The sequence below is a fragment of the Ipomoea nil genome, unplaced genomic scaffold (assembly GCF_001879475.1).
Source record: "Ipomoea nil cultivar Tokyo-kokei standard unplaced genomic scaffold, Asagao_1.1 scaffold3069, whole genome shotgun sequence".
Lineage (NCBI taxonomy): Eukaryota > Viridiplantae > Streptophyta > Magnoliopsida > Solanales > Convolvulaceae > Ipomoea > Ipomoea nil.
The window spans coordinates 7522889-7547840 of record NW_017619497.1 but is presented as its reverse complement, the minus strand read 5'-3'; the positions used below and the strand labels follow the sequence as shown (position 1 = coordinate 7547840).

Below are 24952 nucleotides of genomic sequence, written 5' to 3'. Positions count from 1 at the left end.
TAACTTATTGCTCCAAAAATGCTAAAATTCAAAAGCTACTCAAAGCAACTTTTTTGATCAGTTTTTTGAGAAAGTTATTTTGATGTAATTAGCTATCAGCTAACAATTAATTTACCAAACATCTTTCTACAATTAGTTAATGCTAACAACTATTCAAATCCACCAACCTAACTAACTAAAAACTAACAGCTAACAGTTATTTACCAACACATCTCATAAAAAAATATTACATTTTTGCTAAAAAGAATTATATATTTAAGATTCGTCTCACCTAATACGATCACCTGCAAACAAAAATTAATTTTAAAATAATTTTCTTATTAAAGTATAATAACGGTTAGACATACATGTAGCGACTTCAATACTACTTACCCATCTATTGTCAATAATTATCTATCTACTCATTTTAAAACATGGTCTAAAGATTATTTTCCAAAAAAAAAAAATTATGTTATATAAAGAAAATTCCAAATATATTCATCAGGTGTACACACAATAATATGTACAAAAGAAACAACCATGGAAAATTTAGTACATACGTAAATAATAGTGCACAAGTAGTCATACATTTCAAAAGCTTAGCAACTTTCTTTTGTATTATTTATAATCCTCTCCGTTGACATTGTATTATATATGCGCTTTATGGATTGAAGTTTTCTCATTAAAAACCGAACGGGACCGACTATTAGGGATAGCGTGTGACATAGTTGACATTGAGTCACTAATGTAAATTGCTTCGAACTGTGTTCGGGGACCGTCCACGCGCCGTTATTCCGTGGACTAGTTAGATGCTTCTTAGGTGGGTGGTGACATGCATTTTTGTTTTCTTCTTCTATATACTTAACTAGTATTTTACCTATATGATGTGTAAGAATAATTATGGTATGGTGAGGTTAATTGAGAAATTAGGACGAGAAATAATTATAAAAGTGTATATATAAAAAGTTATGATTAATTAAATTTGATATTATAGTTCTAAAAATTTTGATTATTATATTATACAATATAATGGAGTGTTTGGTAAATAATTGTTAGTTGTTAAAGTTGATTGGGTTAATGAGTTTGACTAGTAGATAGCATTAGTTAATTGCAGAAAGATGTTTGGTAAATTAGTTGGTAACTGATAGCTGATTACATGCAAAATGACTTTCTCAAAAAGCTGATTGAAAAAAAATAGTTTTTAGCATTTCAGAACAATAAGCTGTTACAAAAGGCTAATTAATCAAATATTTATATGGGTTGTTTAATCAAGTCAAACAGTTAATAGTTGTCAAATAAGTCAAAATTGACTGATAAGCTAAAAATTTTATCAAATAGGGCCAATGTTAGATGTTAAATTACATTGGGTCATTTGGGTGTTGTTATTACAAATCAAAATCTTCAAACTATTCGAGTTGATGACTTGTGAAACAACAACATACAATTATCTGTAAGGGATGAATATTGAATACTGGTATTTCTAAATGGGTATTGTTTTTCGATTTTGATATTTATATGTACAAGTGGACAGTGTTTTGAAAAAAAAAAAAATCAATTAATTAATATTATCTAATTTTATCTAATAAATCGTACTATAAAACTCATAAATACATTTAATTTAGAACACATAAAACATGATATGTGTGTGTACACACGTAAAAAATAAATTTATAACGACCATAAAACATGGTACTATAGGGAGTAGCTTTTAAGCATTTAATAATCATGATTAATTTTTTGTAATCTTATATAGACTAATTTTGCCACAGAAGTGACAACTTTGTGACCAAATGCAATAATTGAGAGATTAATAAGTACTATACGAAGGAAGCAATTGACATCCGAGTCCCATCCCTTTGGACAATCACTCTATGCTCCACACATTTATATTGTCCATTTATAATCACCTGTTAAGATAAATTTAAAGTTATATATTATTATTTTGATTTATCCAAACATTTAAATTTTAAATTATATAACTTTTAAAAATTATTAATTAACAAAATGGAGTGACAATAACCCTTTTCGTTTTTCTTTTCAGTGATTATTATTGCATTAAAATTTATAGCCAGTAACAATTAGGGATGTACAATTTTATTTTATTTTTATAATTATTTAATAGTTAACGTCACATTTTGATGACTGGATGTTGAATTTGACTTTCTAAGCTGGTTTAATTCGGTGTACATGGAACTATCAACTATGTGCTGCTTGTGAATTAATTAAGATTGTTGGTTTGGGGGGAATAAGAGCGACATTAACATCAAATTTCATATTTATTTACATGCGGATAAATCATTGGCAGCGGTAGCCTTGTTTGGCGCAATTGTAAATTCGTAATTTACTTATTGTTTTCAGTACGTACATTTATGTCACATTTTCAAATGTATGTAGTAGCCAAATGCAGTGTACCTTCTTGACATTTTTGCTTGGATTACGATATGTCTTGCCCTCTTCGTTTCCGCCAACCAAAAATTATCCCATTTGTTAAAACAAAAATAGTTTTAAAAGAGTATATGTGGTGGTTTTTAATGGATCACACCGGCCGATGTATCATAAAATGTGTAATTGAGAAAGATTACAATGAATAAAACGTTAACAAAGCCTTTCTGACTCGGCCTGGCCCTAAGCGATTGGCACTTCAAAAGGCGAAACTCTCGTCGTAGTTTGACGACCTATCTTCAGTAGGGGCCTTTAGTCTTTTGATTAGAGTAGAGGTCACGAGAGAGTAGATCGTACCGCCCTGCTATAGTCACAAGTCTGTTTATAATCGCGACTGCTGTCATAGTCAACAAGGTTGAAACTTCCAGAAAAAAACTTCGATTTGGGAGGGCGATCCTCCCAGTGAACTGACCGTACTCCAAACCGACACAGGTGAACAAGTAGAATATACTAGGGCGCTTGAGAGAACCATGTCGAAGGAACTCGACAAAATGACCCCGTATAAACCAGCCCCAGCCACACACCCACGCCATGGCGATGGGTGCCACGGTGGCGACCAACAACCTCGACGACGGCCTCCTCCACCCACTCTACAAGTCTACAACCAATCATTATTGTGTGGACCATAATTTAAGTACATTTTTAATATACTAAAAGTACATTATTTGTATACTTTAAAAACACATTATTTGAAGGTACATTATTTTAATACTAAAAATACATTATTATATATATATTATTTAATAATGTACCTTCAGTACACAAATAATGTACCTTTAATATATTAAAAATGTACTCTATATCCATGGTTCACACAAGTTGTGTAGACCATGGTCCGCCGTCTACAACCCATCTCCTTTTCCACCTACTTGCTCTTTGGTCCAAATAATTCCTCAATAATTTGTAAGTGTCCAATTTACACACCCAGCCCACTTAGACCCATGAATTGGTAATACATTGATTATATGGTACGAAGTATATATATACTTTCAATTTTGCTCCTAATAAATAAGAGTATCAAATATATATAAATATTTTGTTTAAAAGTCTGATTCAAACAATATTTTTTGTAACATGTTTTGTGGCAACTTTAAATTTTGTCCTAGACAAATCGTTTTTGCCATATAATAATCCAAACTATCAAAAATTGTATACACTTTTGGTTATTCTGATGACTTTTTTCATGTGAAAACTCTAGTTGTATTTTTTATTTTTTGAAACAACTGAAACCCTATTTTAGGCAAGGAAATTTTAGTTTCTTCAAATTTTTTGTCACGATTTTATGTGCCAGTTTTTGTTTTGTTTTGTTTTGTTTTGTTTTTCTTTCCGATTTTCGTCTCTTTAGTCTGGATTGCGCCATCTCCTTCACCTAGCTCTTGTCTTAATCTCTTTCAACTTGGTCCCAAATCGTCCTTCGTCAATGGAGATACCGAGTATGTGAGAACCTCGGGGTGCGAGAGAATCATTTTGCAACGCAATTGGAAAGCTCACAAATCACAATAATATCGCCACCCGGTCGACTTCAGTATGACAGCTATTATTTTAGTCCAGAATTTTGTGATTCATCTACTATAGTTGTACATCAACAAAAAAAGGAGGGCCGGTGGGAGGGGGTGGTGGTGAGAAGCATGTTCTTTGTCATTGGAAAATACATTTCCTAAAATAGAGTTTCATCTTAAAAAAGTCATCAGAAGAACCAAATTAAAAGTGTCTAAAATTTGATAGTCTGGGTGCTAAATGACAAAAATGATTGTATGAGACTAAATTTAGAAACGTCACCAAAGACAAGGGACCTCCGCTGGATTTAACTCATTAAAAAATAATTTTAAAAAAAATTGAAGAGACGAAAGTACATTTGCCTAAAATAGGGTTTCACCAGAAAAAGTCATTGGAATGACCAAAAGTGTTCAAAATATGATAGTTTGGGGTGTAAAACGAAAAAAACGATAGTCTAAGACTAAATTTGAAATTGTTACAAAAAACAATGGACCTTTGCTGGAATTAACTCTATTTGATAACTTGTATTTAATTAATTCTTAGCCGAGGGCGCGGAAAGAGTAATAGTTGAGCAACAGGAAATTAGAACAATTTTTTTTTTTTTTAAATATGTTTTCTGTTTATAATCACTCTTTCCTTTCGGTTCTTGGTTCTTAATTAGTTAATTGTCTAATTAAACAATTAATCAAGTGTGGTAAGTAGATACTATCCAACTTGAGTAACCCTAAATATTAGTGTTTTTTTTTAAAGTAAATATTAGTGTACTGTTATATATCTACAACTAGCCTAGCAATTGGGGTCTACATAGATATGATAACATTACGTTATATATAGCTGTATCATGGTTGGCTACAAATTTCGGCTAAATTATTATGAGAAATGTCACTTTCTATGAATGCAACTCAGTAAACATGAGCATAAATATCATTTTCTTCAAAGACTACATGACAAAAGAGAAAAGCACTAAAAATGAATAAATAAATAAAACCAAAAAAAAAAAAAAAAAAAAAGGAAAAGTGAAACACTTGAAGATATCTTTTATATCATGCCAGCTATAGATTAAGAAAAGGACTTTAATTAATTGCTAAATTGTAAAAGACAAAAATAAAATAAAAAATTTCACTAAAAGATTAAAGCTAGGTTGAGCTACTATACATACAAGCTAAGATACATTTTTATTTCTTTTTGGGTGATGCAAGAAAGCCGAAAATACTATATTATGGGTGTGTGCATTTCATATATATATATATATATATATATATATATATATATATATATATATATATATATATATATATATATATATATAATTTATTTATTTATTTATTTATTTATTTATTTTTATTTATATTTATATTATGGGTGTATGCATTAAGGCTGTGTTTGAAAACCCGAAAAATGATTTTTGAAAATTATTTTCTGGGTTTTTGGTGTTTGGCTACACCTGAAAAATTCAGTCAACGGAAAACATTTTCCGTTGACTGGGGAAAATGTGCTCAATTTGGCGGAAAATGACTTCCGCCATTGCTATTTTTTTTTTAATTTTTTTTAAGTTTCTGGCGGAACCATAATTTTATTTTTTTATTTTTAGTTTTAAAGATTTAAAATGTATTTTTATTCTAAATAAAATATTTAATTATACCATTCTACTCATTTCTCAGAAAATGAACCAAATACACCAAAACAGTTTTCCAAATGCAACCAAACACTGGAAAAGGAAAATGTTTTTCGGAAAATGACTCATTTTTCAGAAGTCATTTTCCTGCTTTCCAAACGGACCCTAAGTAAACCTCAATCCTATGTAATAGCGCACAAACCACATATGAACTAGGAAAATCTCGTGCCACGGGTTTGACCAATAAACTATTGGCAAGAATCAAACTCATAATTTTCAAATACATACTTATGTTTCATCTACTTTACTAAATTAAGTATTAATTAATTACACATTATCTCAATTTTTGATAAAAAATTTTAAAAAGTTTTGGTTGATTAATTCAATAGCTTGTGACAATTGGTGAGCAAATCGCTAATGTAATTGCAATATCATAAGATAAACCCTCGAGTAAGAATTAAATTATGTTAAGGCAATCTGGACCGAATTCGAATATGAAATGATATATAGAAAAAAAAAACGTTTCAGTTGTTTAAATTATATTCTTATTATTAAAAAGAAGAAAAATATATATGTAAAAATTATACGCTTGCAGGAGTAAAATCAAATAAAAAACCAACTCTCCCATTTATTTAAAATCATTTCAAAGATTTTTAGGTATGTAATAAACTAATAACCTTCATAAAATCTACAAATGAGTATGCTCTGATATAATGTTAAAGTTAAAAAGTTGTGTTTTGTCATTAGGGCAGGTGAAGTGATTGGCCTAGTGTACTTTACTCGGATATTTAATATATTAACAATGAAGTAAATTTTTTAGATTACGTATTCTAGCTAATTATTAACATTTCTGTAGCTCTCTTTGAATGAAGGTCACATGATCGAACCCTAACAATAAGATATTGACTATTTAGTCTACAACTGATAGAAAAAGTATATTGAACAGATACTACATTGTAATAGAGTTTATAGTACTAAAAAAAAAACATTACTCTAATAATTACTACAAATAAACCTTTTACATAATTGTACGTAAGCAAAAGTAAAATGTTAAAATCTACTCCATAATATTATTTGTGTATAATTTTCAATATATCTTTTACTGTGAGATCGATCTAAATTCGATCCAAGACACACTCACATAATTTAAGTTGATTCTTACTTGGAGAAAATCACGATTCAAATTTTTTAACATGACGCATCATTTATAAAAATTATATATATATGTTTGAGCACTTATATAATTTATGAAATATTATAAATATATTATTCATTTTATTTTAAGAATATAATGTTTTGACACTAAAACTTTTCCTAAAGTTTAATTTGACAAAAGCTCTAGTACCAAATCTTCATTAGATTTTTAGCCTGTTGTTGTAGACTTGTAGGGCAGAAGAGTTGACTTTTCGTAGTTAACATTTTTGAAATTGACTTGAAGCCCTCCAAGAAGAAAATCCAAATAATAATAATAAAACATGTGAATAAAGAGATGATTTCATCTTGATACATATTTAATTAAAGGAATGAATTTTAATTTGTACAATTTAATACTAATAATAACTTTTTATAAACGGACACATTTTATAATAAATTATCAAATAAATTACAAGATTTACGTATTTAAAAATTAATATAAGTATATTTTTTTTGTGTGATGAGAGAAATACATAGTTATTACCTGAGGATATGTACTAGGTAAATCACATTAGGAATACTTCATACAGAATGTTGTTAAGAATCAAACTCGTGGATAATTGTTTTCAAAAGGTTGAATCCCCAATCCCAAGGGCCTTCTGGCCGGCCTGACCGTGCATTTGAGAGAATATAAATCATGGTAACTCAGTTGAACACAACCCACAATTTGAGATGTTATTTTCACATTGTAACTGATGGACTCGATCCGATCTGAAGTTATTGTTCTTAAACTTCACCCCTGTGATCAATTGAGCTGTCCATGCGGGCTCGAACTCGTGGAAAATTGTTGATGGATGTGGAGGTCTCATGATCATAACTTTGTGTTGTTCCTATCTTTGACGATAAGCAAGGCACTGTTTCACCTGTTTGCTTTCTTTTACTTTCCTTTTATCTTCCACATATTGGAAGTGATCTGATAAGAGAAAACGAATTATTCTTCTTTTTTTTTTTTCTTTATTCAACATTTTTAATATTGCCAGTGTCAGTAGTGAATCGTTTCACTTTACTCACTCCTTAAAAAACAATACTTGTAAATGTTGAGTAAAAAAAATAAATAATGTAATAGTATTTTATGTTTAAAAATAACAATTTATATATATATATTTTTTTTATTACAAAGGAAGGGAATACCAATACAAACTATACCTACAACAAAGCTTGAAACCTAAACCTCCCACATAAAGGAGCAATCTGATACCAGTGGACCACAAGCCACAATCAATATAAATAACAATTTATATTGATTTTGTATATATTCATCGTACAAAATATATTTAGATGGTGCATTTTGAAAACATTACATGTTTATCACTCAAAAAAAAAAAAAAAAAAAAAAACTCATTTTACATCTCCATCCCTATTTAGAGTGGATTCATCTTAATTAGTGAATTCTCTAATTCTTTTTAAAGGGATTTATACTTTGTTAGACTACGAGGTATTTTAAGTAAACCCTAATTGTAGAAGACTTCTTTAAGCCTATACTATACTTAGATTAATCTCCATTCGTACCAGATCGACTCAATTAAAGGGCAAAGTGTTGACCATATATATAATATATCAATTAAATATACAACATAGAGCGCATATATATTTAAATAAATGCTAAGACTTTGATTGTATTGGGTACAATAAAAAGCGAATGCATAAGCCGAGAAGGAGATGGAAGGGATAAGTCAATTAATTGAAATTCCAAATATATTGGGATTAGGGTGCATGTGTCATTTCAAATTTACCCCTAAAATTAAAGATTCTATTATCGTCGAAAATAGACTCATAAATTATTATTATTATTTTTTTTTGGTGAGGATAGACCCATAAATTATGAAAAGTAATTCTAAAAATTTGTATTTTAAATCCTTGATCTATATGTTGTAATAATTTTGATATGTACACGCAAACTCATGAAAACACGTGGATACATTTGAACATTAACTTTCACACACATATATAAGTTGTTAATGCATTCAAGACATCATCAAATGCGTAGAGTTTTCATTGGAAGAGTAATAAAAGATCCCAATCCCACAACGAAAGTGTGCAAAACTTCAGCAGCCGACAGCATCAGCTCAATTAGTGAGCAGTAGAAAATATTATAGCGATGTAGACTTCCCAACTAATCTAATCCTCCAGGCTCCAGCTAATCCACAACGCAATCACTACTAAATTAAACAATAAATTATGTATTAATCCCTAATCATAACACATGTGATCCAATATTTTAAAAAACCCATATAAATAATTCAATTAATTCATGAGTGATAGATTGCAGACAAGAATGCATAATTGAATGTTAATTCATAGGTCATAAATTATGAGTTGATATAGTATATACGAATGAGGTGTACAGTCTTAGGTTGGTTCTAGGCTCCGATCATGTACCTAGTATGTTTGTTGGTTTAAGTCCTTCGGCTCAATTCACGTAACGACGGGTCAGAGGTTCCGAGCTAAAAATCAAGTAGTATGAAATATCGAAAGTCCCCTCCCTTAGCAATAAATGCGGTATTTATAGTTGTAGCAGGTAGGGAACACTACACGTTCCGGTCTTGCAGCATGAATGGCACATGGAGCCCATGCATAGGCTCATATCAGGGACCCAAGAGGGTTTACACACGTGCCGTAGTGTTTCTGCCGGTCAGTGCCACATTGTCGGGCTCCAGGTCGATAGTTAGCCCCCGACCTGAGTAGGTTGGGGGTGCGCCGAGGCCATGAACCCGCGGGTGCGATAATGGTAATGCTCGGTAATCCACACTATCGGGGTGAAGTAGGGGTATGATCGGTTAAGGTCAGATCACATTTGTCTCAGATAAAGGACCCGATACCGACCATGGTAGACGTAAAATCAAACATTGATAAGTACAGTATTTAATGCTCTCACCAAAAGGATCAGCCGCTGAATTATTATGATTTACTTATTCTCTTCATAATCTTATTGCCAGGGTGTAGAACCCTTCAAGAATTTTGCATTTGATTGGCAAAGAAAACAATTACTCCGTAATATTTAAAGAACCAGTATAATATTGTAAAGTACCATGAAAAGCAGTACAATATTGTAATTTGTAAAGTACCATGAAAATTGTGATACAAGAGAGAGATGTGGTGAGGTTAGATATAAGGAAATAATTGAGGGAGAAAAGGTATTGGGGGGTGGGGGGGGGGGGGGGTGCTCGAACAACAAGTGCAGATGGGACCCCACAGCGATGGCTTGTTGAAGAGAAATGCTCATAATCACAACTCACGAGTACCTCTCTCTCACATGTGCAAGCTCCCCAATCTTCATCACTTCTTGCTGGCTACCTCCCTCTCTTTGATATTTCCAGGTCACCTCTAAAAAGAAAGAAAAAAGGTTTCTGGAAATGTGAGTATCACGTTCTGGGAACACCAATATTAACTTCTTCCCCACACCCATTTCGCCGTTTCTCCGGTCCCAAGCCGTAGACTTCTTCTTCTTCTTTTTCCCAGATGGATTCCAGTGCCCTTCTTGACTATGCTCTGTTGAAGCTCACTCCAACCAGGACAAGGTGAGTCTTCTTCACTTCTTCTGATCTCTTTGTGTGAGTATTTGCAGTGCAACTGACAAAGTTATGGTTTTTGGCGTTTTGGGATTGTTGGAAAATGATAAAGATGCGATCTTGTGGTGGTTTCTGGGGGGAAAACTGAGAAGTTGGCTTCTGGGTTGGTGGAGCCTTTCATTGCTCACTTGAAGTTTGCTAAAGATCAGATTCCCAAAGGTGGGTATTCAATAGCCCTGCGCCCACCCTCCTCTGCAGCCTCCTGGTTCACTAAAGCCACATTTCAAAGGTAATCTTCACAAATCTTGGCTCCCCAGGTTTAAATTGTTGTTGTACTATGATGTTTGTTCTCTGTGTTTGAATGGTAATTTATAGGCATTTCTTGTTAGTTTTATGCTGTCTAAAGTACTGGCCTTTTGAGTTTTGAGGCCATTGACTCATAAGCTAAGTTAATAAATGGATCTGAGTTACTATACAAAGTTTGGATTGATTGAAGTGAAGGTTGTGCTAGTCAGTCTTATTGGTGTGTTTTAATTTGTGCCCAGATTTGTACGCTTTGTTAGTACGCCTGAGATTCTTGAGAGATTTATGCGATTAGAGAAAGAGATTTTGCAGATTGAGAGCTCCATTGAATCCAACACCATTTCAAAATCAAGTTCAGATGAAGGTATGTTAAGTGTTAACTGTTATGCCACTTGGAATAAGTTGACTTCTCCTAGGATATGTGTTCGAGCTCAAGTTAGTTCCTAGATAGATTCCCACGTTCTCTCAACTTGTATTGTTGTATTATTAGCGTTAATTGTTTATCTTTGCAGGGACGCCACCGGCTAAGTCAAAAGGTGAAGTTGATGGAGATGAAAGTACTGCAGCAAAGGAAAACTCGAAGTAAGTGTGGTCTTACTTGAATTAACTGGTTCGTTGATGATATATAATCTCTGGTATCTCGTCATTAAGTTACTGTGTTGTAAAGGTTTCGCCTCCAATGTCTTTTGGACACTCGTAAAGCATTGCTCAGGAAAGAGCAAGCGATGGCTTATGCTCGTGCCACAGTAGCGGGATTTGAAGTGGAGCAGATGGATGATCTCATATGCTTCGCTAATGCTTTTGGTGCCTCGCGTCTAAGGTATAATAGTGGAATCGGGAAGTGTATTTTTGGCGGCTTACATTTAAATGTCTCTATTTCTCTAAGCCCTTTTGATGCCGATCCATAATATAGGGAGGCGTGCATTGATTTCGTGGAGCTTTACAAGCAAAAACACACCGATTGCCAATGGATGGATGAGGTAACAGCAATGAAGGCGTGCTCCCCAGCAGAGCTCTCGTTTCTGGGGAATTCAGGGGTTGTATTAGCTTGTGATAACGGTAACGGGTCACTTGTGCGCACTAGCTCCTTGGATACCTCGTCTGATTCAAAGGAAAGCCAGCTCGACGGGGTTGGAGGTTCGTATTTTTATTCCCTTTTCATATTCACTAGTGGAAACTTTCTAGACGTAATGGTGTCATCATGCCGGGCTTCCCGTTCCATTTTGGTACACTTAAACCTATTCCTGTTACGAAAGTAATAAGAGAGTTTCTGAATGTGCTGTCGTATACTGTCTTATAGAAAAGAGAATACAAAGCCCTATAAATAAGTGCTAGAAGACTACGAATAGGAAACACGTTTCCATATGTCTTACCTACCTAAATCCCTAAGACTGCCTAATCTATAGAGATTCCATAACACTTTCTAGTTCCCAGACTCGGATTTTGCTAGCATAAGCTGCAAGGGACGGTGTTAATGTCCTAAAGTATCACCAAACATAGACATTTTATCTCCGGCGGAAATTTTGTTCTCTGCTGATTTATAACTACTTGCAGATAATACGAAAGCTCAGATGCAGATGCCATGGCCAAATCAAATGCCACCTTATATGTACAATTTCCCGGGCCCTGTTCCACCGATGTCTTTCCCTGGTATGCATCATGTACCGCCATATTATCCAGGGCATATGCACTGGGCGCAAACTGTGGATGATGCAACTAATGGTCTTGCACGAGAGAATAGTCGTAAACATCATCACAAGTCGTCGAGGAAAAAGGAAAAGGTTTCTCATTCAGACGCTCCTGAAAGTTCAGAAGATGAAAACATTACATTGACCAACTCGGATTCCGAAACGGATTCAGATGAATCGGGGAAGGATGAAAAAGAGCATTTGTCAAGGCAGCAGACGCATGGTAGGAAGCACAAGAAGAAATCCTCGAAAACAGTTGTCATCCGTAATATCAACTATATTACCTCGAAGCGGAGGGATGGTGGATTTGATGACTCTTCTTCACTCGAAACCACGTCGCTCGATGAGGATTCTATCAAGCAGCAGGTGGATGATGCAATATCGGTATTAGAACAAGGCCACAACAAAAAGACGCATAAACACAGCAATAGAGGACATCAGGATTCCAAACCTCAGAATGGACCGAATGGTGGTTTCGAAAACTGGGATGCTTTCCAAAACATTCTGATGAGTCGGGAAGACGAGGAGAAGCAAACTGTATCCTTCAACGGTGAAGACTGTATGATTAAAAATTCTGATGACGGAGTCACAAATGGCCATGCTGTTAACTTGGAATCTGAGAAAGTTAAGAGGAAACATTTGCTTTCTGATGATTCTGTTATTGTGACAGAAAGAAACGGAGCACATACCGGGGATGCTGGCACAATTGATTTTGCAAATGGCGAGGATATCCGTCCCGGTATGAAAAGACGGGAGTCTGAGAATGTGCAGTTTTTGTTGCCTCAAACTAGGGAAGGATCAGGCAGCACTACTCTCGGAACTGCATCTGACTTTGCTGTGGAATCATGCACCATCAGAAACAAGAGTGGCGATGATTGGTTCGTTGCCAATAAGCCCGGGAATTTTGAAAGACAAGGGGCTAAAGATATGATATTTGAAAACGGAGACAGCTTAAGTGATAGAGAAGCTAATAAAAGAGCTACTGCAATTGATGATTCTTTCATAATACAATCCCGATCAATGTCAGATGACCAATGCAGTTCTCAGTGGAAAACCGACATTAACATGGATGCAGACTTCATTACAGCAGCACAGCCTGAAAATAGTGATCCCGTTGTTTCGCAAACCAAGCCTAGTAGCGGTGAACCTAATGATCTGTGTGTAGTGCTTGCACGGGATCCCAGTATGGAGTCTGCCGAGGTGTCTTGGATGCCAGAATTGGATTATGAGATGGAAGCTTCTTTTGCGGGGATCAATAAAAGCTCCCCTGCTACTGAAGAAAGTTCTCCCGTTAAGGGTGTCAAGAAAAGTAATAAGAAGGATATGAGTCCTTCAACAAAGACGCCAGCAAAGGATACAAAGTCTAAGTTATCTCCAGGATACCTCTCAAGAAGTAGGATTGACGCTTTATCAAAAAGCAAGAAGATGTCTCCGACAAATAAGCTGGGAGTCCAAAAGAGCAAATTAGAAAGGGTAAGACTAATACATCTTGATATTGAGTTTTTATATATCTTTTTTGGACCAAATTTGTTTATTTATGCTTGCCTTATACAGGAGGAAGAAGCTCGTAAAAGGATGGAAGAGCTGGCGCTTGAAAGGCAGAAAAGAATTGCCGAAAGGACTGCTGCCAGTGGTCTTACCCCATCGCCATCCAAAAAAGTCCTAGCCGGCAGTAAAACAGCTTCTCCGAAGCTGGAAAAGCACAGGGTTCAACCTAGTAACTCCCGCGTCAAAGCATCCTAGACCTCCTACTGAGAATGTAAAGATCGAAACTTCCTGAGATTTGGCTAAACATGGACACGAAACACTTCTCCTATGATCCTAAATCCCAGAAATTCTTCCTCTTCATTGAATGCCCATCAACGTGTGCTTGTTCCTGCAAAAACATTCTCACCAAGTCCCGTCATTGTAAGTTGTTTCCAGTCCTCTTTTTTGTTGGTTGAGCCAAGATTTGCACTGCCAGTTTACCCATTCTTACAATGTAAATCTATGAATGTAAAGTTGTTGGTCCAATAATACATGTAATGATTATTCTTGTTTCCATATCTAGAAGGATATGATAAGCTTTGGATATTACCAGGCAATTTATTTGTGTTATTGCAGGCTTCCTTAGCAGCCTGATTGTTATTTATTTATTTATAATAAAATGTGTGAAACATTTTGTATATTTGTTAGACTTAAAGAAATATGAATTGTTTTTTGCTATTTTATTTTTCTTTTGAGTTGTTTCTTACTGTTCACTACAAGAATTTTCTATTCAATCCCATCCTGCTGGCAAGTTATACAGAATGTAGCTCAAACTTTCAAAATTGTTTCTTGCTTGGTTGCTGATGAGTTTATTCTGCTTTTAGTTCTCGATTATAGAAACACATCAATTTTTATTTTTGCTTTTGATTTGTTCCATCTTAGTCCTTATTTTTTAAAAAAAACATTGGGAATTTTTGGTAAATAACTATTAGCTGATTGGGTTAGCGAGTTTAATTAATTGATAGCATTAGCTGATTGTAGAAAGATGTTTGGTAAATTAGTTGTTAGTTAATAACGATTACATGCAAAATAACTTTCTCCAAAAGTTGATCGAAAAAATTATTTTGGAGCAACTTTTTAAATTTTAGCATTTTGAAACAATAAGTTGTTACAAAAAGTTAATTAATTTAACACTTATATTAATTTTTTAATTAAATCAAACAGTTAAAAATGGTCAAATAAATTAAAATTAACTGATAAGCTAACTATGTTACAAGTCTATTGCATTTTAGAGTTACTTTGTACCAAAAAGTGTTGGCTCATGAGGTGGCTTTGAAACATTTGTGTCGTGAACTGAAAATGAAATAAATCAAAGTTTAGAAAACAAAAATAAAAACATCCCATAAATAGGGTCCACATAAAAATAAAGTCGATTCACTCGATTGTGAATTAATTGAGGAAAAATGAAAAGAAAAAAACTCCCAGTTTCTGCGTGATTGGAAAATGAAAACAATATGGCATTAGAAGTTCCCAGGATTCTAATATTAGATTGGTCTAACCACAGAATTTGGCTTACCATACCAAATATAGAGTGAGAGTTTGTCTTTAAACAAAGCAAAATTTTAAAAAATTAATCATTCTTACAGATATAGAGTTTTTTTTTTTTTTTTACCCAAAAAGAAATATTTCTCATCCCAATTCCACTTTCTTTTTCCTCTCTTTTGAAAACGAAGGAGAAAAGAGGTATCCATGTATGCTTTCCAAAGCCAGACCCAGACCTAGACAACAGCATCAACAACAATAACAATACGTTATGGAAGAAGAATCTTCATTTCTTTTCTTTTTATCAAGAATTTCCCCTTTGAATTTGAATATTCTCCGACATTATAATCAAAACATTAATCCATCCAAAATGTTCTTTACCATTATCATAATCTTTCTCTTGTCTTCAATCTTCCGTTTCTTGCGTCGTCATGGTCTGAGTTGCCTGAACCCAAGAAAGTTTATTGCCAGCAAAAAGTTAAACTATTATATTGATTATTTTACCATGCAACTTGGTGGCTGGCTATGCAAAAGCTTTTTCAGATTGGAGATGGCAATTGGAGCATGCCATGGTGTTTCTCCTTTCTCTTTCCGCAGGAAGAAGTTTTCTGCATTAATGGAGGTATTACATTTTTCCTTAACACAATGCATATTCATGAATGAAAATCGCGTCTATAGGCTGGAAATCTGTATCCATGCATGCTAATCAAATATACAAATTGCAAGGCAATGATGATCTTATGAATGCAGCTATTGCAAATTTGTAAGTTTTTGTGAAGGTGTAAATGTAGTGTGGGTGATGTGTTTTTTGACAGGAAAAAGAAACGTTGGAAGAGGAAAGTGAGATGAATATTGAACCAAATAGTAGTAGTGAGGAAATAGATAGTGCAGCAAATATTATAAAAGAAACGAAAGGTACCACTGAGCGCAAGCCGTGTGGGTTGGCAAGCAACTTCATGGTCATGACAGAACTTAGGAACAAGACGCTCACCTTGAGGGACCTGCTCGATTTGTCTCCCTGCATTGGCTCTGCATCTGTAAATGAGGTAGTACTCTCTATCTGATTGCTTCACATTCGTAAGTTGAACTCTTGTTTCTGATTAACTTCTGGGTTCTAATCTGGTTTTTTGGACTGGAGATTGTCCACAGCTGTTGGTATTGACTCTGAAGGATCTGCACGCGCTCTATCCTTCCCTCGAGCAGATTGATGTGTCTGAAATAGGAGCAAGCATGGATCAGGTTTCGTAACTTTCTAAACAGTTTTAAGCAACAGAAACTGATATGCAGTACTAAAGTGGAAAGTCCTTTTGTGGTTACAGCTACTGAATTCCTTCTGCAGTGCTCTAGAATCAATTGGTGAAATGTGGACTGGAAATGACGAATGGATGATCAAATGCGAAGATGATTTGTTCAACTTTGAATCCAACAATTTTGAGCACTATGGTAACTTGCAGCCCTTCTCCGGGACTAAGTTGGAGACTTTTTTTTTTTTTTTTTTTTTTGGATTGATAATAAGATTCTTACAAATTTCTTGCAGCACTGGCAATGCTGGAAGACATGATTCAGCTAACAAGTAAAAGGATGTTTGAAGATGAGCAGATGGTTGATAGTCCAAATGCATTTGGCAGGCTTTGGTCTGAGCCTTGCTCTCCAGTAACCCCAACTTCTGTCCTTTCTGGATTCTGCAATGTTCCAAAAAGGAGTAAAAGGGATTGTTTTTCTACACCAGTTAAATTACCACTCAAAGTAGGACCAGTTGGAAAACTTAACCCTGTTGATGTCCGGCACGTCTCATTACATATGTTCTCTCATGTAATGGTTCAAGATCCTAATTATATGGTTCAGGTAACAAATACAGTCAGCCCATTGAGGGAACAACAGCCGGGGACTGAAGAAAAGCATGAGTCTCAAGTAAACATAGCAGATGGCAGATGTGAGGTGAAAGAAGGCCATGTGGTAGACTCACCTAAGGTTCTAATTGCTAAATTGGAAGAGAGTAAAGAAGATGATAATAGAGATTGGATTGATGGTTCAATTATTCAATTGGTGCCAGCTTGTATCACCATGGATATGCTTTTACAAACATCTTCTCTCACAAAGCTGCAACCTGATGCAGCAAAACAGGAACTGCCATTTGCATTATCGTCGGATGGGGTAGAACTGCGAATATCAACACCATCACAACCATTAACATCACCCCCAAAATTGCAATCAAATCTTAAACCAGGAATAGCAGCATCACCTCCACCCCCACCCCTACCATCAATGGCACCGAAATTTTTTGTGTTGCTTCCTCCTCCTCCCCCTCCACCTGATCCATCAACAGAGCCAAGGGACAGTGTTGTGCAGCTACTTCCTCGTCTACCACCACCCCAACCATCGATATCACCAAGAGACAGTGTTGTGCAGCTTCAGCCTCCTCCTCCCCCATCCCAACCATCAATGACACCAAAAATTTTTGTGCTGCTTCCTCCTCCTCCCCCTCCACCCGATCCATCAACAGAGCCAAGGGACAGTGTTGTGCAGCTTCTTCCTCCTCCACCACCACCCCAACCATCAATATCACCAAGAGACAATGTTGTGCAGCTTCAACCTCCTCCTCCCCCACCCCTACCATCAATGCCACCGAAATTTTTTGTGTTGCTTCCTCCTCCTCCCCCTCCACCTGATCCATCAACTGAGCCAAGAGACAGTGTTGTGCAGCTTCTTCCTTCTCCACCACCACCCCAACCATCAATATCACCAAGAGAAAGTGTTGTGCAGCTTCAGCCTCCTCCCCCATCACCCCAACCATCAATAGCACCAAGAGACAGTCCTGTGCAGATTCATCCTCCTCCAGCTCCACCCCAACCATCAATAGAACCAAGAGACAGTGTTGTGCAGCTTCCTCTTCCTCCTCCTCCTCCCCCTCCCCCTCCACCCCAACCATCAATAGAACCAAGAGACGGCATTATGCAGATTTCTCATCTTCCTCCCTTTCCACCCCAACCATCAATAGAACCAAGAGATAGTGTTGTGCAGATTCCTCTTCCCACTCCACCCCAACCATCAATAGGACCAAAAGACAGTGTTCTGCAACTTCCCCCTCCTCCACCTCCACCCCCTCCCCAACCATCAACAGCACCAAGACACAGTGATGTGTTGCTTCATCCTCCCCCACCATACCCAACCCAACCAATAATAGCACCAAGTCATAATGTTGCTTTGCTTCCCCTGCCCCCCACTCCACCACCAGCACTCCAACCATTATTAGAGTCAAAAGACAATCTTGTGCTTCCATCTTCCCCTCCACCTCCTCCATTGACATTGGAAAATATAGCAAGTTCACCCCCACCTCCACCTCCTCCCATGACATCAAGAAGCATAGTGTCAAATCCACCTCCAATAGAATCAGAAATTGTAGCAGCAACACAACTGCCACCTCCCACAACATCAAGAAACAGTCTACCCCATCCACCATCAACTGCTGCATCATGTGATTTAGTATCTTTTCCTCCTCCTATGGGATTAAGAGGTATGGGGACACCACCACCTCCAGCTCCACCCATGACTTCAAATGGAACAGCACCACCTCCAGCTCCACCGCCCATTATTTCAAATGGAATAGCACCACCTCCAGCTCCACCGCCCATTACTTCAAATGGAATAGCACCGCCTCCAGCTCCACCGCCCATTACTTCAAATGGAGCAGCACCGCCTCCAACTCCACCGCCCATTACTTCAAATGGAGCATCACCACCTCTACCTCCACCACCCATTACTTCAAATGGAGCATCACCACCTCCACCTCCACCACCCATTACTTCAAATGGAGCATCACCACCTCCACCTCCACCACCCATTACTTCAAATGGAACAGCACCACCTCCACCTCCACCCATGTCTTCAAATGGAACAGCACCAGTACCGCCTCCACCCATGTCAATAGGAAAAGGAGTTGCATGTCCACCACCTCCAGCATTGGCTGGTGGCATAAATCTACGCACCAAGAAAACTTCTAAGTTGAAGCGATCTTCACATATAGGTAATCTTTACCGGCTTCTCAAGGTAAAAGTGGAAGGATCAAGTTTAAATGGTAAATCAGCGAGAAAGGGAAAAGTTGGTGCTGCTTCATCAGGAGGTAAGCAAGGAATGGCTGATGCACTAGCAGAGATGACAAAAAGGTAAAACACTAACAGATGTCCAACAATCCTTCTACAAGAGATCTCACTTAGTTTCCAATTGCATCATTGTTGTCTATAATCTTTCTAAATTTATTTCTCAGGTCAACCTATTTCCTACAAATTGAAGAGGATGTTAAAAATCATGCAAGTGCAATCAAGGAGATGAAAACAGCAATTGCTACTTTCCAAACATCAGACATGTCTGAGCTCATTAAGTTCCATAAACATGTGGAATCACATCTTGAAAAACTAAGTGATGAATCTCAGGTCTATTCCTATTAAAACCATTCTTAAACCACTCCCACTCTTAAAACCATTTATGATTTAGTAGTTTTAAATTCTTCATGGTGCAGGTGTTGGCAAGATTTGAAGACTTTCCATCAAAAAAGTTGGAAGCATTGAGGATGGCAGCAACACTCTATTCCAAGTTAGATGATATAGCTTCTACTTTAAAGAATTGGCCAATAGCATCGCCTTTTGGCCAGCTTATTGACAAAGCTGAGTGTTATATCAGCAAGGTAAGCCCAATTCATAAACAGCATAATAAGGCGCCTTTATTTGTTTAGACTTTAGACTGATATCTCTTTTGTGTAGATCAAAGGAGATTTGGAGAAGATAGAACAGACTAAAGATGACGAGGCAAAGAAATTCGCGAGTCACAAAATTACTTTTGATTTTTCCATCCTTGTACGCATCAAAGAGTTGATGGTGGATGTGTCCTCAAACTGTATGGAGTTGGCACTTAAGGTTAGTTCGGCCACACAGCATCCAGGGCTATAAGCACTATAGTAAAACCTTAGTTATCTAACTAAGGAACACATTTAAACACTTTTTGGGATATTGATTCAGGAGTGGAGAGATGCAAAGACAAGAGAGAAAGAACCAGGCGGACAGTCAAACAATAATGAGCGCAAAAAGGGATCTGCTGGTAAAATGCTTTGGAAGGCCTTCCAATTTGCATACAGAGTTTACACCTTTGCTGGGGGACTAGATGACCGCGCTGACAGGTTGACAAAAGAACTCGCTCATGAGATAGAGACAGAGCCTAATCCTTGAACATAATGTCTTAATCTTGCAAGTGCTTCTCAAGGTTGTGATAGTACATACATGTACTATGAGTCAATTATCACACACTGTATACCATGTATATTGTTCACGAAAACACACGGGGCAACTAAGGAAAACTCTAGCTTTGGAGTTATCAGTCACAGTCTCATTTCATCAATAACTCAGCTAGTCCTATTGAGTTTCTAAAATTTGTCTGTTCCATGTTGATCATACACCATACAAATACATAGCAACAATATCAAACTACTTTGACTATTGTTCAGTGTACTGGATGTGGATAGTTACAGCCCTACGGGCGGTTAATTCAACTTTGCACTACAGTATACAGAAACCATTAGAAACACAGAACTTCACTTTCAATAGCATTCATAAACAACACAGAAGGTCAGAAGCTATAAAATATATACAAATTCTTTGAGACAAACTAACAAACACCTGATTCGCAATTATAAATCGTACCTGAAGGTCAAGGATTGTTGTTTGATCTGGATAGATGGAGCCTCCACACTCCTGAGTGAGCTCTGAAGTGAACGTGGGAAATAATGGGACTAAGAGACGCCATCCCAATAATAAGCTGGAAGTAAAATAAAAATAAAAAAAATAAAAAAAAAGGAGAACGACGTCGTCGGACGAAGTTAGTTGAGTAATTGAAGAGTTGTTCCACGTTACGAAATTGCGGCCTGGATTTTAGATCAACAGCCAAACTCCAAAGAAGTTCATCTATATGCCTTTTTATTTTACCCCGATATAATTTCATAGCAAAAAAAAAAACCTTTTTTTTTTTAATATCAAACGGAGGGTGAAAGTTCACTCACTTTTTTTATATCAAACTTTTTTAGACCTTCAATTATTTCCTATTAACCATTTTATTTCATAACCTTTTAGTCCCCTTTTAACAACATGAATATGATTAAATATAGAACATCTTTAGTGAACGAGGCGATTGGTGATCATCACTTTTAATTTATTTGTTGAAAGTTCACTAAAATTTTAATAATCAGTTATTACATGTTAATAATCAGGTTTTGGGTGTCAATATGAACTTATTGTGAACTGGTTGCATTTAGTTACCCACCGCTTTTAAATTTACTAAAATTTAAATAATTTACATGAAAGTTAACTTGCAAAAAGTGATTTCTTTGTGAGTAATGATGCGGTAAATACAATGATTCCTACATATGCTTAAGGTATGACGGTCGGAGTTTACTTGGTGGTTTAAATCCTTTAAGCTCGGATTACATTATAGTGGATCACATGAACCCAGACTAAAGGTAGGTGTGAAAAAAAGTGCCAAAAATCTTTTTCCCTACATTTAATGCTCTATTTATAAGGGTTGAAGGGAACACATGCCAGAAACACATGTGTGACAGTCAGTGACGCGTACTTTTCATGCAGAGGGGCAGAAAAGTCCAGAATTGAGGCAACTACCGAACAAGTCCAGAATTTTTCAAGTTGTTTATTTGAGGTCGGTCTGAGTTGTTCCAGGGAAATGATTGCCCTCAGTGATCCCGTATACGGAGCAGGTATTCGGGTCAGATGCGGAATCCCAGGTGTATATGATACCAATCATTTAAATATTCTTTAGTCAACATCATTTCGTCATTATGAAACTCCATTCAAGCAATTATATACTCCTTATCTTATAGTGTAGCCGGTGAGAATTCCAAGAACACCGCCATGGAAGATCAGTACTCCATCTTCTCAGTGCTGCTTTCATTTCTCTTCATTGTCGGAGTAATGGGGCTTTGGAAAAGATATTCGAGCAGTAGTCGGCGCGCGAAGCTCCCGCCGGGGCCGAGAAAGCTTCCTCTGATCGGAAATTTGCACCAGTTATCCGGTTCCACGCCGCACCGTCGCCTGAGGCAGTTGGCCGAGAAGTACGGACCAATAATGCACGTCCAGCTCGGCGAGGTCCCGGCCGTTGTCATCTCGTCGCCGGAGGCGGCGAAAGCGGTTATGAAAACGCACGACCTGGTTTTCGCAACCAGGCCGGAGATCCTGATATCCAAGGTCGTCGGCTACGACAGCAGCCACATCGCCTTCTGTCCCTACGGCGACATGTGGCGGCAGCTCCGGAAGATCTGCGTAGTGGAGCTCCTGAGCGCGCGGCGCGTGCAATCGTTCGAGCCGATTCGCGCGGGAGAAGCCGAGGCGCTCATCTCTCGCATCTCCTCCGCCGCCTCCGGCGACAAAACAGCGGCCGTGAATCTCAGCCAGATGGTTTACTCGTTCACTAATAGCGTCACCGCTCTGGCCGCGTTCGGCGAGAAATCGAAGCATCAAGAGCGATTCATGACCGCGATGAAGAAGATAACGGAGCTGGCGGGAGGATTTGATCTGCCGGACATATTTCCTTCGCTCACGTTCCTGCACTCCCTGGGCGGTGCTAAGTCGGAGATGATAAAGATACACCGGCAAGTCGACGGGCTTCTTGACGCCATCATTGATGAGCACAGAGCTAAAAGAAGGAATGATGGAACGGACGTCGCTAGAAACGCCATTGAAGATCTTGTTGATGTGCTGCTTAGGGTTCAGCAGAGTGGTGACCTTGAAGTTCCCATCACATTGAACACCATCAAAGCTACCATTCTGGTATGTATCTTTTTACATCTTACTAACTATTCCACTGAAATCAAGAAAAAACAAAGTGGATAACCCCATTCAAGTTAGTCGGTCTATTGGTCTGGTAACAAAAATGTTACAAGTTCAACTCTCCAATGACCTTATTGGTTTGAGTCAGTCAATAATGGATAACTTAAACTAGTCTACCACGGTCAGCTAAGATTACAATAATGCAACTTACAAGGTGAAATTTCAATACAAATCCTTAAATAGTGCCTATAAATTTCTTTTGTCACTCCAGAAAATCAAAGTTAGATCAATTTACTCCCAACTAAGCTGGTGGAGTTCTTAACTTTATAAGACTATCTCTCCATCTTTAAAGAAGGCACCAAAATACCATTTTGATGTAGAAATTGGTGCAACTTCTTCTAAGAGAAGACACCAAATTCTACACTAAAATGGTGTAAATGAATAGTGTTATATCATATTTGATAACTGAATCAGAACCAAATCATAATCATGTGTCGCTCAATAGATGTGTTTATAATATTTATTCATTTATTCATGAATATAAAACTTAATGTGAGCATAATACACAAATTAACTGGGCACATGATCGTTGTCCTGTTATTCAGGAAATGTTCACGGCAGGGACAGACACCTCATCAGGCGTCGTAGAATGGGCGATGTCGGAAATGATGAAGAATCCTCACGTGATGGAGAGGGCACAAGCCGAGGTGAGGCAATCTCTCCTGGGAAAATCCGAAATTAAGGAATCAGATATCCAACAACTCCATTACCTGAAACTCGTGATCAAAGAAACACTGAGACTCCACCCGCCGATCCCGCTGCTACTCCCCAGACAATCAAGGGAGGACTGCGAGATCAACGGCTACGAGATCCCGACCAAAACCAGAGTGATTGTGAACGCGTGGGCGATCGGCAGGGACTCGGAGCACTGGGAAAACGCGGAATCATTCGAACCGGAGAGATTCCTGCAGGATTCCTCGCCGGACTTCCGAGGAACACACTTCGAGTTCATACCGTTCGGGGCGGGGCGGAGGATGTGCCCGGGGATGTTGTTCGGGCTCGTTAACGTTGAGGTTCCGCTTGCGAGACTGCTGTTCCACTTTGACTGGAAACTGCCCAACGGAGTTGAAGCCGAAGAGCTTGACATGACGGAGGGGTTTGGGGTGACGATGAGGAGACTCAACAACTTGCATTTGATTGCAATACCCTACACTTGACACTAGTTTTTAATTACTAAGAAAATGAATTAAACTATAGTATTGTGAAAATCAAATAATAAAGTAATCATGTAAGATTATTAGTGTTGTTAGATAATAGTGTACATTTGAGTTTATAAAGAAATACTAGTATTTTATATGCGCGATATGCAACTATATATGTTCAATATTAATACTAAATAGTTTAACTGTATTATTTTATTTAAAATTTATAACATATAATTTTTTAACAAAAATTAGAATTGTAAAATTTATATTATATTAAATACAAATATAGTTGATAATTTAAGTAATAATTATGGTATGATTAATAATATTATAATAAAAAATTTACATATGATATATTTACTAAATTTAATTATAAAATTGAATACAATCGAACTTATTTATTATAATAGCATGTTTACAAACATTATTATCTTTGAGTAATATAATAATAAAAAATATTGTTTGTACTTGGTTATGGGTCTTAAATGTTCATCAATAATATAATATAACATATTAAACAAATTATAAGTGCACTCTAAAAAAAATATACATTGTCACGTGACATTAAAGCATACAAAGATTTGTTAGCAATCCACCTAACAACTACATCCACTATTTTTAATAGTTAGGAACTAAATGTGTAAATATTTAAAAGTTATGTTATTGGATCAAATATGGAAATTTTAAT

At 36.7% G+C, this 24952-nt stretch overlaps 3 protein-coding genes and 2 long non-coding RNA genes across 8 annotated transcripts; 4 read left to right on the top strand and 1 right to left on the bottom strand.

The window, feature by feature from the left end:
* Positions 1-4241: 4241 nt before the first annotated feature.
* LOC109165415 lies at positions 4242-24527 on the top strand. Its single transcript, XR_002051549.1, has 3 exons — positions 4242-4348; positions 14756-14761; positions 24517-24527. It is a non-coding gene; the product is annotated as an uncharacterized LOC109165415 (long non-coding RNA).
* LOC109165409 lies at positions 9922-14434 on the top strand. The gene is made up of 8 exons (XM_019314148.1): positions 9922-10245; positions 10349-10525; positions 10782-10903; positions 11052-11121; positions 11207-11359; positions 11453-11676; positions 12094-13700; positions 13782-14434. Exons 1-8 carry the CDS (start codon positions 10187-10189, stop codon positions 13968-13970), a joined length of 2601 nt encoding a protein of 866 aa, XP_019169693.1. The 5' UTR covers positions 9922-10186; the 3' UTR covers positions 13971-14434.
* Positions 15250-21186, bottom strand: LOC109165414. Of its 4 annotated transcripts, XR_002051546.1 has the most exons (4): positions 16761-16864; positions 16228-16449; positions 15618-15844; positions 15250-15472 (listed from the first exon to the last, which is right to left on the bottom strand). It is a non-coding gene; the product is annotated as an uncharacterized LOC109165414 (long non-coding RNA). The 4 variants fall into 4 exon arrangements; XR_002051548.1 differs by lacking the exon at positions 16761-16864 and adding an exon at positions 20927-21186 and having other exon boundaries at positions 15250-15844; XR_002051545.1 differs by having other exon boundaries at positions 15250-15844.
* LOC109165407 lies at positions 15492-20655 on the top strand. The gene is made up of 10 exons (XM_019314147.1): positions 15492-15858; positions 16052-16282; positions 16386-16475; positions 16556-16679; positions 16774-18580; positions 19079-19399; positions 19501-19666; positions 19753-19917; positions 19994-20146; positions 20249-20655. Exons 1-10 carry the CDS (start codon positions 15508-15510, stop codon positions 20453-20455), a joined length of 3615 nt encoding a protein of 1204 aa, XP_019169692.1. The 5' UTR covers positions 15492-15507; the 3' UTR covers positions 20456-20655.
* Positions 22122-24421, top strand: LOC109165412 (premnaspirodiene oxygenase-like). Its single transcript, XM_019314154.1, has 2 exons — positions 22122-23059; positions 23665-24421. Exons 1-2 carry the CDS (start codon positions 22145-22147, stop codon positions 24274-24276), a joined length of 1527 nt encoding a protein of 508 aa, XP_019169699.1. The 5' UTR covers positions 22122-22144; the 3' UTR covers positions 24277-24421.
* Positions 24528-24952: the final 425 nt, after the last annotated feature.